Here is a 16,075-nt window from a genome sequence, read left to right as displayed (position 1 = left end):
ATTCATGATAAAAAATACTCATAATGTTCAGATCAAAAGGATACCAGCATACTTAACTCAGCTAAAAGACTATAAAGAATATATACTTTCAGAAGTACAACATTTTCTAGACATAAATAATTCTCCTGAAGTCTCCATTGTATATGTTTGGGATGCCTTAAAATCATATCTATATGGACAAAGTATCAGATGGTATAATAACAAAAGGAAATCTTGGGATAAGGAATTGTTAGATATTCAAAGTAAACTAGACTCTTATAAACATAATAATAAAGAAAATATTATGGACAAGAAAGTTATTGAAGAAATAAACAAACTAAATGAGAAATACAAAGAAATTTTAACTCATAAAGTTAAAATAACTTTAGAGAAATACAAGTTTTTGTCTTATTCAATAAGCCCCAAATACTTACATAGACTTAAAAATAAAACAAAAAGATTGAATAAACAAAACCATATCAGAGAAATCTTTTCTCTAAGGAAAAAGAAGAATGTTTCTAGTATACCAGAAATACTGGATGAATTTAGAAATCACTTTCACAAGATTAACCATAACAACATTAACATGGAACCTAAAGATAAAATAAAGGAGTTTATAACCACAAACATGAATAAAAAGCTTAATAAACAACAGATTAAACTATTGGACAAGAGTATTTCACATACAGAAGTTATTACACAAATAAATAAGCTTAAATCAAACAAAGCACCGGGTAATGATGGTATTATACCAGAGATATATAAAATCCTTTCTAAAACTACATATTCATTAATACATAAGGTTTTATTCTGGCCCAAACTGAGTTAATAACCCCCCCCATCTTGGCAATATACATTTATTTCACCAATTTTAAAACCTAATAAAGATCCAACTAGATGTTCTTCATATCGACCCATCTCATTACTTAATGTTGATTATAAAATGTTTATGAGTATTTTTGCTGATAGATTGAAGACAATTATCCCGGCATTATAGACATAGATCAGGCGGGCTTCATTGTAAATAGAAATACTTTTGATAATATAAGAAGAACTTTAACATTAATTGATTTTGCAAATAGGAAAAAGAAAGATTTAACACTTATTAGTCTTGATATAGGTTCAGCATTTGATTCAGTAAGTTGGGACTATCTGTTTACCTTACTGAAGTGCACAAATTTCTCTGATGCATTTGTAAATTTAATTGAGCATTTATACAAAGGAACGCTGGCTTATATTAAGGTAGGAACATATGTTTCAAAAAAATACCCATTCTTAAAGGTACAAAGCAAGGATGTCCACTTTCTCCACTATTATTCACTTTAGTAATGGAGCCTTGGGCTAATTTGATTAGAAACAGTACTGACATAGAGGGTTTTGAAATAGAAGAAAATACAACATCAAAAATTCAACTTTTTGCAGATGATGTTCTAATTACATCAGCAGGATCTAATTCTTCTATGCAGTCTTTATTTGATAAAATTATGAATTTTAAAAGTATTTCTGGTTTAATATTCAATGAAGAAAAAACTAAAATACTACCTATATATACACGAAAAAATACTCTCATTAGTGATTTTACTAAATATGTACCCAACTCAGGTCAGATAACTTATTTAGGTATAATACTATCTAAAGATATTAAATCTATTATATGTAATAACTATAATACCTGTTTTCTTAATATACACAATCTTTTAATACCTGGAATAATATGTTTTTTACTATGGAGGAGAGACTTACAATTATTAAAATGATAATATTCCCCAAGATTTTATACTTAATACAATCAATAATAACTATCAAGAAACTGAATACACTAATGTTAAATTTCTTATGGGCACCTAATAGACCTAGGATTGCATTAAAGAAACATACTAATAGCTGGTCTCAAGGGGGTATTTCTTTTCCAGACTTTAATTTATATATTATCTCTTCTATTATAAAAGTTATTACTTTATTAATAGATCGGTCATATGTCGCAAAATGGAAAGATTATTGGGAGCTAATTAGTATGCACTTCATGAAAATCTCCTTAACACATAAAAATATGATTATAAATAACTCCCTGTTGTGGTTGCTAAAGGAATTTTGTACTTCACCTATTACACCTAAACATATGGTCTGTTACCCATTAAATATTATTATTAGTTATCGTAACTTTATATTCATGCACCCTAAGTATAGGGAATGGAATTTTATTGTATTCCCTATAATTTATACTCAGGGTATGCTTATGTCATCTACTTCTGAAGGAGCTCATTTAGCTATAGATAATAATCTAAAGTACTGGTATCAGCTGATATCTGATAATAAAGTTAAAAATCTAGATTTCTTAAAACAAGAATTTGATCTAAGAGAAACTTGCTGGTTAGCGGTTCAGATCTTTAGACAACATCTCATTGATAGAATAGATCTAATGTCTATAACAGTTAAAGAATCTATTCCAAAACTGATTGATTACTTGATAATAAATTTACAGCATAAAGTTTCTGATAAAGGTAAACTTTCATATATACATAAAATTATCAGACAAGAAACTTTTACAATGTAGATTCATACTGGAATTATTTCACCTCTATTAATGGGGACCCACCAACTCAACAAGATAAACAATATATATTGGAATCTGCTTATAGAACTACATCTTCCATTGTCTGGAGACTTTATACATGGAAATTTTACATAGATCTTTTTATACACCTTTGATGATGAATAAAATTAATAATAAAGATAATCTATGTAAGAGATGTAATGTAGAAATTAATGCTGACTGGGCTCATATGTTTTATGACTGTATGAAGTTGAAAGAATACTGGAAGTCAATTAATGAATTTTGCAGGCTCTTTTACAGATAATTTCATTATTTCTAAGTCTCTTATATTATTCAACACACCTGTACCTCAATGTGTTAAAAGATTAAGCTTCCCTTGTTATGGTCTATCCTAGCAGTGGCTAGGAAAATAATAACTAGAAATTGGATTTCAGATACACCTCCTTCGTTCAATGAATTTAAAAATGTTATGAATATAATGTGTCATATGGAAATAAGCACAATTAGAATGAGAACAACTAGAAAAACATCACATTTTATTGTATGGGATAATTTACAAAATTTGTTAAAAAAATTCTAATTTCAATAGCACAGTATTTTAGTTTAATTAATTGATCTGATTGTAGTGGATGTCTTTGTAAATACTTTAGTTGTTTTGTTGAATATTATAATAATACCTATTTTTAATTATTTGTATAAAATTGTTATGATATTTCTCTTATATGTTAAAACAATAAACTTGTTTAAAAAAAAAAAAAAGAAATGAACAGTCGTGAAGTCATGACTAAATATGAAAGCAACCAAGTTAAATACTGGGCCATCCTGAGGTTCCAGCAATCCCTCTTAATGGTACAACGGCTACCACTTTATGTATAAGCAGAAGTGACTATCACAAATCAAACCTTGAATGTACAATTTGCAGACAATCCCATAAATCATCATTATCCATAAACAGCATTGATGTAAAAGGTAAATCTGCATTACCAAGTTATATGAGTGAATTTTGTCCATTTCCATAGTTCTGTGTATTGTATACAGACATACAGCTGCATCTGGGTAAAACCTCCATGATAGTGTTGGACATGTACCCATATGCATGCATATTGGGTAAGCCTACCAGAATTTGCAGACAATCCCATAAATCATCATTATCCATAAACAGCATTGATGTAAAAGGTAAATCTGCATTACCAAGTTATATGAGTGAATTTTGTCCATTTCCATAGTTCTGTGTATTGTATGCAGACATACAGCTGGATCTGGGTAAAACCTCCATGATAGTGTTGGACATGTACCCATATGCATGCATATTGGGTAAGCCTACCAGAATTTACCTCCAAAAATGCATTAAATAAGTATTAGAAGTTTCACACAGAACAGTATGAAAATAGTAGTGATACTGAGCATTGTTATTCCACCAAAGCAGTACAAGCAGCTGACATCATGATACCTTTTGTATGATATCAGTCAGGCAGCTATACCTAACGGTGAGGGTAGCTCAGCTCCAGCACCTTTTACATACCATTTGTGCCATACATATCAATGAGGTTCAGTATTATACAATGTTTTGGAATCCTGTCAGTTAACGTTTGCATAATTTCTTGACCCTCAGACCATTAACAAATAGCTAAGTGCACAGTGCTCAGCACAAATGCCCAGTAGTTATTACTGAATGAGAGCATCTGTAACACATGCACGATGCTCCCCAATAGTCTGCTACCACCCTACATGTGCCATTTTTAAAATTTGATATTGATACTTTTTTCTGTCATTCCTTTGCTACCTGTGAACTGACTAGAACCTTGGTGAGCAATTTTCTGAAGGTGTTTTAGAACAACTTTATCAAGAGTATCAAGGCAATGTCAACTGAGATGAGGGTGTGGAGCATCCAAGCACCAAACTGAACCATTGAGGAGAATCTCCAGATGCTAGCCACCTATGGTGGACATAAATGGAGGATGTGAGCATGCCCAAGAAATTTCACACAAACTGACATTTAGAACTGGATTGCAAGGGAGTCGCAAGGACAAGCAAGTCTTTTCAAGACAGCAGTGTAGGTCCAGCATCATTATGATGACCTTCACTGTAGGGACCAGGATGACTTGCAGAACAGGATCATCCTGGTCCAAACCCACCCCCTGAGGCCTATAGTAAGTGCCAAAGTCCATACCGTAACGCTTACTACTACTTACTGTTATCAATTACTGACCATATGTGGTTACATGAAGTTAGGTCCATAGCTATTTCATGTGTAATATGTGAATATGAATATAAATAGGGAACTCTTTATTTCCATTGATTTTATGCATGTTTAACTGTGCATACTGAGGTCATCCGCACACTAGCTGGGCCAAATGGGCAGGTGTGCAGGATATTTAAATAACATTAGTTGTTATGAAGGAATCCAAGTATTCAACAAATCACATTGAAACTGATAGTCATTCAGAAAAGCTTTTCAGCCATGAAAAGTAAAGTGATATGGATTAGCTCAACTGACTAAGGAATGTAGCAATGTATATGGAGGCATATTGTCCATAGTTTCAAATCCCACTAATTCCTTGATATGCACAAAATGTATGGAAAAGCGTTTTGATTTTCTTTGCTTCCTATATGTAACAAGGCTGTGTATAGACTCTGGGAGTAATCTGTACAATTATTTCATTTTCACAGCGAATTAACACCAACAATGCTTAAGCTACAGATGGCTGCACATTTTGCCATTATCCAAAATTCTTCAAGAATGTACTATACAGATTATTTTCTTAATACTGATGGATGAAGTATTCCATTGCAAAGATCATAAAATTTAAATTTTGTGAACTTTGCCTAGGGTGTTCATTAATATGTGTCCACATGTAGTACATGACTGAATCAGAGAATAGTTACATTAATGCATGTCACTATGCATTTGATAAGACTGTGTAGCAATCAGATTGTATATACATAAAATGAGGGGATGTAAGCAGTATATTGTGGCATAGATAATGGTTTAGGACTTTTGGCTTGTGTCATTTACTGCACTCCTAACTATTATGGTGTTTTGGGCATGAACCCCACTGCTGTCATTTAATTTAACAGTTCTGTGCTGAATTTATTGATTTTGTTGAATTTATCACTGTTTTTCAGACTTCACTTTTTCGTTACTGTACTGCTCTTGAGTTGTTTTAACAGTATTCTGATATTTTCCAACCTCCTGTGATACTGCAAAAGCTGTTCTGAGTTTGCCAAAATATTTCTGTTTTGGAAAGTTTTTTCTGTGTTTATAGAAGTTCTTCTGGGTTTGCACATTTCTTTGTCCTTGGGATTATTTCTCCTGGATTGTGAACTTATTTCCAAGGATTCCTGATACTGCAGAAGTTCTGCCTTTTGTCTTAAAGTGTCTGTTACTGACCTTGAGCTCAAAACCAGCTTGTTTTACATTAAGAGGGTTTTATTCTGCACTCTGGTGGGAGCAGAGGGCTGATTCAACTCATACGAGTTGGGAACTGCTGGTGAAATCCTTATTGTATGTTTATCTGATTAGCATGAAGACAAGGATTCCTGATATTGCAGGAGTTCTGCATTTTGTTGTAAATCATTTGTTACTGCACCTCAAAACTAGCTAATTTTACATAAGAGGGTTTCATTCTGCATTCTGATGTGAGTAGAGGGCTGATTCAACCCATTCAAGTTGGGAACTGCTGGTGGAAGGCTTATTATCTGTTTGCCTGATCAGCCTAAGGGCTTAACTGTGTAAATGTCTTTCATCCTGCTGTTATAACAACCTCGCATGTGTGCATTGTGCAAATGCCACTGCAGGTCATCTAATAATATATTACTAAACACTGTCCCGTAGACCTCTAAGTGACTCTCCCCTGTTCCTTCCCATCTACTAAGAATCTAGTATAATGAACAGGCACTTCCCTGCCATCTCTGTTTCTGGCTTGGTGGATTTGGGCATCCTGAGGCAATGTAGTAACTGCCTCATGTTCTCTGACAACCATTTCATTTTAGAATAAACAAACACAGTGTCTGAGAGATGTAGATATACAATGTCATTGGAGGCAATACTCACACATGAAAAATGCAAACCAGGTTGTCAGTATTACACCCAAAACACTCACTACCAACACTAAGGAACAAACACATAAACCCACATATGCAGAGGTACTCACTTGTAATCTACCCAAATGTCCAAGACCTCCTAAAAGCATAACTCAGTGACCTCACAGACTCTGAAAAAAGACAGCACTTCACACAACACATAACTCTGAAAATCATAGTAGCCCTGGTTCCAAGTACATAAGGCAACACACCACACAGCCAAACATTTGAGTTATTTTGGATTGCATTATAATACATACTGATACCCCCCTTTCCAGCTAAATAAGGAGAAGATCACAGTGAGCTGTCTTTCTGGAGCCAGGATCCACCAAATCATCTATGCACTTTGGTCTTTAAAACACAAGTACCAGTATGACACAGTCATAGTCCATGTGAGCATAAACAATCTAAGACATACTTCATTGGGCTATATGAAGAGAGACATGATGAAGCTCTCTAAATATGTGTCTCAGGTGGGTATGAATCTAGCCTTGAGTAGCATCCTACCTTCACCAATGATGACACCACAGTACCAGCAAAACATGATTGACTTCAACAGTTTTAGTTTCTGTTGTCGCAACAAGGGGATCCAGTATCTGTCAGCCTGGGAGAGACATGATCAACAAACCACAGTGCTTTGCCAGGGATGGTTTGCACTCCTCACCACTTGGCTTCCAGATACTGGTAAAAACTTTATTTATCCCCATAGTGTCTTTTTTTAGGCCATTCCAAGTTAAATCTGCCAACATAACAATTACTCATGACTATCTAAAAGTACTAAAGGTTTAAATAAAAAAATGTACTCCCTCACCCTGGTGAATGCAGACATATGTGCAGTCACAGAAACATAATTTAGGACCATGGAAAACACCCCAGCTGTCAAAGGCTACAATGCCTTTCATACATTTTGATCACCCACAACTCAGGATAAAACAAAAGGAGGAGGTGTTTCAGTGTTCAGAAAAAAACAAGTACACTGCTAGACTGGTCCAACAACACAACTCACTTGAGCTGCTCCACGCCCAATTAACTATAGGTGCAACCTGCTATCATATCCTTGCTAGCTACAGATCCCCTAACATGAGTCTGGAAAACCACACCTCCTACCTAAATTTACTGGAATCTCTTTAACATTCAGCCTAACACCATACTTATGGGTGACTTCAGCTACCCCTCCATAAACCGAGAGACTTATACGACCCATAATTCACTTGCTCAGAGGTTTTTGGACTTTGTCAAAGTAAGCACACTGGAGTAACTAGTTAATTCTCCAACTAGAAATACAAATATCCTACACGTAGTACTCACTGTGCATTAACTCTTCTCCCATCAAACTCCAGTCCTTTTAAGAACTTTGCTAAGGCCATTTGCCTCAAATTAAGTGACAACTTATTAAACTTCCAAGCCCCTCCAAACCTTGATGAATGTGAGGCCAGATCTCAGCTGCTCACAAAAGCATTGCACAACGACATTCATAACTGCATAGAGGAGGCAGTACCTGTCCAAGTCAAACCTATGAGTATTGGTAAAAATAAAACATCCTGGTGGACCCCCTAGCATAAACATGGAATTCAACAAAAGGAAAAAAATTCCTCTCTAAATCCAAGTAGGGCCAGACAAAACAGTGCAAAAGGACACTCACCAGTCTAAACAAACAAATTAGAAAGCTGGTCAAGTCTGCCAAATCAAAATATGAGCAAAGATAGCCTTCCAGGTGAAAGATAATCATAAAACTTTTAATTATGTTTGTAACCACAGGGGAAATGTTCAGTAATGTGCCAAGTTAATTATGAATGACAACACTTACACCCAGCCTGAAACTATAGCAAACCTGCTAGCCAACAAGTTCAGTTCACACCCCCCCCCATCACCTCCTACCACATCCAAAGAAATACCCTCAACCATCTCCTACTGGTCATTATGAGGGAACAGGTCCTTATTGCACTCACTAAAGCCAAAAACACAGACTCTGTGGGGCTGGACAAATTTCCAGGATGCTTCTTAAATAGCTTCAAACAGACTCTATCAGGTCCACTAGAAACCTTCTTTAACCACATTCTCCAGATGGGCTTTGTCCTAAAGGAATGGAGGACTGCAACAGTCTTCTCTCTGCACAAGCCCCCCCCCCCAACTGACCCAGGGAACTACAGACCCATAAGCTTGACCAAACCTATCTGCAACGCCATGCAAAGAATTATCTTAGACCTGCTCAATAATGACATAGGTACTCTTCAAACACTGGACTAGACCCAATTTGGCTTTCTCAAATGGAGGTCTTGCCTGCTCAATCTGGTGGACTTATTTGAGAAAATCACCAGAGCCATGGATGAGCGTAAAATGGTACACACCACTTATCTAGATGTGGCTAAAGCTTTTGACACAGTCCCCCTATTCAGGGATCATGGACAAACTTACTGAGTTAGGCATAAACCCCTGCATCATCAGATGGATAGCCAACTGGCTCACTGAGAGGGCACATATCCAGGGAATTGTTATGGCTAGGCTTTTATAGGCCCTAGGGCTGATAGCCTAGTACGAACCTGTGAACATGTTGTCCGGAGAGATGAATCTACTTACGATAAGAAACCTGTTACTATATACTTCTCTGAAGTGAAGGCCAATGTTGGGGGCCTTTGGCTCACCAAGTTCACTAATGACTGGTAAGCTGGGAGCAATCATTGAATCCCCAAACAATGTTGGCATCTGACAGAGAGGCTTAAAAATGACAAATGACTGGTGCTAAAGCCATGGTCTGAGACTAAATGTAAAAACATGTGTAATCATACCCTTCAGTAAATCAGATATCCCTGCAAATTTTAATATTGATAGCATACCCCTAAAAGTAGACCCAGTGGTGAGGGATGTAAGACCTTGTAAGCTAAACTTTGACCACCAGATAGCTACAATATTGAGGAAAAATGTCTTTATGGCTCAACGTATAAGTAAAGGTATGGCATCAGGATCAAAGAAGTCAAAGTGTCATTGTATTCAGCTTTCATCAGGCCCATAATCAAGTACAATGCTCCCTTCTGCTGTACCTAACCAGGCACTTACATCAATTAGAGTGTCCCCTCACTAAAAAAATACAAAGCGTAAGACACATGTCTTATGCAGACCGACTAAAGGCCCTAAAGGCCCTATCCCTATACCCCATCTCATATTGTTTATTGAGAGGGGACTTATACCTGAATTACAAGGCATTCTCTGATCTAGCCCTGATGAAAATGTTACATATTTGCAAGAAAAAGTATACGAGGGTTACACATTCCATGGACCTGAACCTTATTTCTGACTCTAACAGAACTTGCTGGACAGACAGATTCATATCCCAAAGGCAACCTTGTCTATGGAATAAACTTTCCATCATCATAAAAGGAGGAAGGATGAGGAACCATAAATTCACTCCTGGGGTACTGCCCATGTCCCTTATGGACATAGGCAGTCTGTAAAATGATTTGGAGCTCCAGCACCCAAAGACCTCCACTACCCTGATACTCATCATCATCATCAGACCCCTTTTCCCATTTTTCCACATGGGGGTCCATGTATTGTGTTAACTGTCGCTAATTCTCTCGATTCAGTGCCACACTCTTGCCTTCTTCAACACTCATAGCTGACTGTCTCAGATCTTCTTTCACACAATCAATTCACCTCTTTGCTGGCTGTCCTCGCTTCCTCTCACCTTCTTCCTGTCTGTCCTAAATCTTCCTCACCAGATTGTCTTCTCCTTTTCTACACATGTGCCCAAACCACCATAATCTGTTCTCTTTGATCTTTTCTGCAATTGGAGATACTTTGGCTTCTGCTCTTATATCCTCATTTCTTCATCTGTCCCACAGTGTGCATCCTACCACCCTTCTCAGGCACTTCATTTCCATCACCTCTAGCTTCTTCAACTGTTTTGCCTTTACTGCCCAGGTTTCTATACCATACAGTAGTACTGGTTGCACCACTGGCTTGTATACCTTAGTTTTCAGCTTCTTTGGCATTCTTCTGTCATAGACCACACCTGATACTCTATGCCAGTTAGCTGCAGCCCCTCTGATTCTACCTTGGACCTCTTCATTTAGTCTACCCTTCTCCTCAACCACCCCTCCCAGATACTTTAAGCTGTTAACCTATTCCACTATCTTCCCATCTATCTCTATTCTCAGCTTCTTCTGATTTCCCTAATCTGCTGCCATTACCACTGTCTTATCTGTGCTTAGTTTCATCCCATGTGCCTTCAGATTTGCATTCCATTCTCCTATCCTTTACTGAAGTTCTAGCTCAGAGTCTGCCTGTACTGCCACATCTTCTGCATACAGCAGCTTTATTGATCCATCCCCTCCAACCTGTTTGCTAATGTAGTCCATCACCAGTATGAACAGCAGTGGGTTCAGAGCTGAACCCTGATGTACAACTACACCCACTGGGAACCCCTCTGTGAGGCCGAACACTGCTCGTACTTGAGTCACTGGGTCCTTGTACATAGCCAGCACTAATTCTACCAATGTTTCCAGGACTTCAAAGGACAGCAGTACTGCTCAGATAGCTTTCTTGGGACCTTGTCATATGCTTTCTCCAAGTCTAGGAATGCCCAGTTGGACTGTCTCCTCATCTCTAGCTTCTTCTCACGTATCTTTCTCAGTGCAAACATCAGGTCAATTGTGCTGCATCCTTATCTGATAACTGCTCATCTCCCATCTTACGTTCTACTACTTTGCGTATCTGTTTATCATTCACCCCCTCCAGAACTTTCATGCAATGTGATAGGAGTTTGATGCCTCTGTACTGCCCACAGTTTTGGATGTCCCCTTTGTTCTTGTACACTGGCATGAGTATGCTTATTCTCCAGTTATCTGGGATACATCTTTCTTTCCACACTGCTATTAGTACCCTCAGGAGCTATTTCTCCCCTATCTCACCCAGGATCTTTTTATCGTATATGCAGTGTCCTCATCTGAGCCTGCTGCTTTCCCTGACTTCATCTTCCTTAGCGCTGTTCTCACTTCTTCTAGGGTGGGCTCCTCTTCTTCTCTCATTAGAGGCTGTTTCTGGGACAGTACAGCTTCTGTGGGGTTTACTTCATTCAGAAGCTGCTAGAAATACTCCTTCCATCTGCCTTTGATGTCCCCTGGGCTGGTGAGCAGGTTGTTGCTGGCATCCCTTATGAAGGGTGTCTGATTATCTTCTTTATCTTTCTGTCTTTGCCTTGTAACCTGATATAGTTTCTTTGTGCCCCTTACTGAGTCACTTTCCAGAAGCTGATAGAGTGCCTCTGATGCCCTATTCTTTGCTATTGCAACTTCTTTCTTAGCTTCTTTGTTAGCCAACCAGTAGTCCTTGCTAGCCTGGTCAGTCTTTTCTGTCTCCCAATTCTTCCTGCACTCTTTTTTTTTTCTTTTGATGACTTCCTGGACTTCTGCATTCCACCACTAGCTTTCCTTATGTACCTTATTTCCATACCTGGCTTGGCCACATATCTTTTTGTAGTCCTAACACATGCTGTATTTACCATGATACTACCCCATCCTATATCTGGGGAACTACAAATTTCTTCATTATCTGTATTATTTCTAGATACTTCTACGCCATTTAAGTACTAACCAAGTATATCCCTGTTCTCCTATTGCAGCTTGTATTGAACATCCAAAACAAATGTATGCTCAGCATTATATACTGCATGATTTATATTCTCTGTCATTGATATATGGCAAAGCTAAGAAAATTTGGGAGCATTATAGTGAACTGTGAATTGGGCGGCCACGGTGGTGTAGTGGTTAGCATTGTCGCCTCACAGCAAGAGGTTCTCCGGTTCAATCCTCGGCTGGGGTACCTTCTGTGCAGAGTCTGCATGTCCTCCCTGTGGTCGTGTGGGTTTCCTCCGGGTGCTCCGGTTCCCTCCCATGTCCCAAAGACATGCTGTAGGTGGATTGAACACTCCAAATTGGCCCTAGGTGTGAGTGTGTGCATGTGTGTGCATGTGTGTGCCTTCAGTGGAAGGTTGGGTGCTGGGCTGGCAGCTTGATACTGTAAAACTCCACTGCCAATCACGAGCAGACAGGTGATCTGCTGTGCGACCCCTAACCGGGAAAAGAAGAAGAAGGTAGTGAACTGTGAATTCCATTTGACTGTTTGTTGTAATCACACTTCAGCAAGTCTGTGTATGTATTCCTTAACTGTGACATAGCTAAAAGGTTAGCATAATAGATCACGCCAATGACTTCAGTCCACATTACCTTGTTTTTGTGTATTTGTCTCCCCATTAGACATTTATGTCTTGTAATGCACAGCTATCTGTTTGCATAGAGAGAGGCTTCTGTCTTCATTTGCAGTTTCTGTAGGTTCATGTTCATTGTTGGCTTACCTTATCTACGTATTTTGGGGATGAGTACATTCTTGTCCATGTCTTTACTTTGTATTATAATGTGTATGTTTATAAGTGATATATGCCATCTATATGAAAATCTGTCAACACATACTCATTTGTCGACAGTTTACACATGGTTGCATTGTTATTTTTATGAGTGTGTATACTATTGTCCAAGCACACAGCATTTATCCTTTATATGCTGTATGCTGCATGACAGTATATAAACTTAGCATGATTTACTGGGGGATTTATGTTGAATTTTTAAAGCCCATCTCCATAACATTACCGGGCATATAGCACAATCCTCATTCACTATCATTGAAAAATGTGTCCAATGCACCAAGTACAGATCATATCATTCTTCATATGTTATATTGGAACTGTCTTACATATTCTGCAAAAGTTACCTCATATATCATTATTAATGTGTAGACAAGGACACCTGGTATGACATGTTTCAACTGTGCAGTCACAGATCAGTGGTATTTGACTTCCATTAATTTCTTCTCATATGGCAAAGAACAAACAGCTAGACGGGAAGAGGTGTGAACATGTGAATATTGTAGGTTGGATACCAGCTTCCAGTTGATCCTAGTCAATTCTACTACTGTGTGCGATGCAGTTGCACTGTGATATAAATGTCTCTCTATGCAAACTGTGACCTAGGATTCTATAGCACTGCTGCATAATGTAATTACTTTATTAAAGTGATTCTGTTTAATCAAACATCTAATCCCCACGTTCCTATGTTTTTTGTGCCCCTCTCCTCACCTCTTCCTCCCCACCCTTCTAACCTACTTACAACTTTTTTCTCTCCTCTCACTCCCCATATCTTTCCTCTAATTCTATATCCCCTTTTCACTATTTTTTCCTCTTAAATTTCTTAATATAACACTTCTAATTTTCCCCAATAACCTAACCTAATTTTTAACATTCACTTTTACTTCTACCGTTTACTCCTTTCTCTTGCATTAATATTGCTAATCACAAATCACTAATCCTTTCATCTCCAGAACCATCAAATGTTATTTCTCAAAAAAAAATGCAAATTACTATGTACATTATCCAGTTACAATTGGGCCTCATGCTTTTGTGCAATTTCTGTCATAACTTTATATCATGTGTTTTAAATGTTATTCAAATGAAATGTGCTATTCTGTTTTTAAATCACTGTGGAGCTTTTCTGTGGCCCTCCACTGAAAAATGGGTCTTTGATTGGTCAGATTTTCCTGGTTACCAAATGTTAATCAGTCAATCAATCAATCAATAAATAAATAAGAGCTGTTTAACCTCATAACGTACAATCAAATTTGTAACTTAATCTTTCTTTGTGTTTTATTCCAGCAGTATAGAATGAACATGCAAGAAACAGAACACTGTGCATACAGCATATGCATAGGCTGGAGGAGCAGTGATGTGTTATCTTTAGCTTTATTTCTGTCCAGTAGGACCATTTGCATATGTCCATCTGGCTGCAAATGTTATTCAGATGGTATCTATGCATGCCAATTAGATGGCAAGATTCCCATCATGCATCCACAAGATATGTATTCTAACTGTTAATGCTTTGTCTATACCTTTTGCCAAGCAGTTTGTTTGACTGTATTTGCACAAGTCCTTCCAGTGTTAATGGCTTATTTTGAGGTTATAGCATGTTTGCTGACATAACCAAAATTATACTCAGATTTGTTATACTTGCACAGAGTGTTCAGTGCCATTATCTTATGTGTAAGTTATATTTGTTTGCCGTATTGGTGATTACTGCTAACGGCATATAACACAGCTCTTAAAGTTTCCCTTGTGTTAACAAGATATAGTGAGCAATTTGTATGTATGATAGTACCTCACAGCATATTACATGGTGTGCATAACTTGCCTATTTATGTACTGAGTGGGTGTCTGCCATCTCACATTAGCAGTGATGTTGGCAGGATTGTACTGCTGTCTTTTGCTTGAGTTCTCCCTCAGTAACAACGTGTAAGTGCAAGTCTGTTACAGCACAATCTTACATAGATAATTTCACCCGATTAGTTCACGTCAATCATTATTGTGATTTATTACTCTCCCAGTATTACTCCTTACTCTTCTTTTAATTATTTATTGATATTATTCCAATGGAGTAATGCAGTGGTGTAAATGAACCAATTGCTGGCACAGTCAGGCTGAACTTAGGACAAATATGAGCATCTTGTTTTCAATATTGCTTCTGTACTTGTCATTGTGATATTCTTTGGTTCAGTAAAACACATATGAATTGCTATGAAAATGTTTATGTCTGTTTTATACATACAGCATGGCCTAGGCAAGACCACACTGCCATTTGACATTGAATATTGTGCAGAAGTGATCCATATATTTGATTACTGCTCAATTCATTTGTATTTGATTTTCAACTACAGGCTTGCATATTTAGATATCCCAATTGTAAAAATATCATATATTTGAAACATTCAATCTCCACGTTTTAAACATTGCACATATTACAGTTTTATGATTGCATGCTAGTGTTGTAGTGACACCTCAACATATATGTGTGTGGCAGTCGTTGTAGTGAGATCATCTGTACCTGCAGATTATACTTGTACTATTACTCAACTTGCACAGAGTGGCTTGCCATGTTAGTGATGGTATATTAATACAGTAGATTTCCTATGTGTTTTGTTGATTTTCTGTATGTTATACTGCCAAACATGCACTTATGTTAATGGATATCATCCTCATCTGTCATGTGCTTTCTTGTAAATTGTGATACTGTGTGCTGCAGTTTAACATGCTGCTAGGAATGCTTAAGCATTTCTGTGCGTGTATATATTATTAATATAAATATGTTGTGATGGTGTCAATGCATCACACACCCTCATTTCAGCATATGATGTATACATAAGTCTAGTTCTTCTTATGCATATTTACATGTTTATTACCATCCAGTAATGTGAATTTTACGTTTGCTTTACTTCCTTACATGACCATAACATTGGGTAGGAAATCATTACACTTGTTATATATAAGGTATGTTGATGTCAATTGGACATTTAATATACTATTATCCTGTTACATTATGTTGACATTTACTGCTATGTCTTTGCTTTTTTATGTTTGCATAA

The 16,075-nt window shown here is 37.2% G+C and overlaps 1 protein-coding gene across 1 annotated transcript in view; it reads left to right on the top strand.

Annotated features, from left to right (window-relative positions):
• Positions 1-15,680, top strand: part of TMEM222 (transmembrane protein 222) — a 293,800-nt gene extending 278,120 nt beyond the window's left edge. Inside the window, exon 6 of the mRNA XM_044084400.1 lies at positions 14,316-15,680. Within this exon, the coding sequence (XP_043940335.1) occupies positions 14,316-14,328 (13 nt within the window). The 3' untranslated portion in view covers positions 14,329-15,680. The remainder of the gene's footprint in view (positions 1-14,315) is intronic.
• The last annotated feature ends 395 nt before the right edge of the window (positions 15,681-16,075 follow it).

This window comes from Protopterus annectens, chromosome 1.part1 (assembly GCF_019279795.1).
Source record: "Protopterus annectens isolate FY-2018-M chromosome 1.part1, PAN1.0, whole genome shotgun sequence".
NCBI classification, from domain to species: Eukaryota; Metazoa; Chordata; order Ceratodontiformes; family Protopteridae; genus Protopterus; species Protopterus annectens.
Note: the sequence above shows the minus strand (reverse complement) of the source record. Positions and strands in the feature narration are given on the sequence as shown.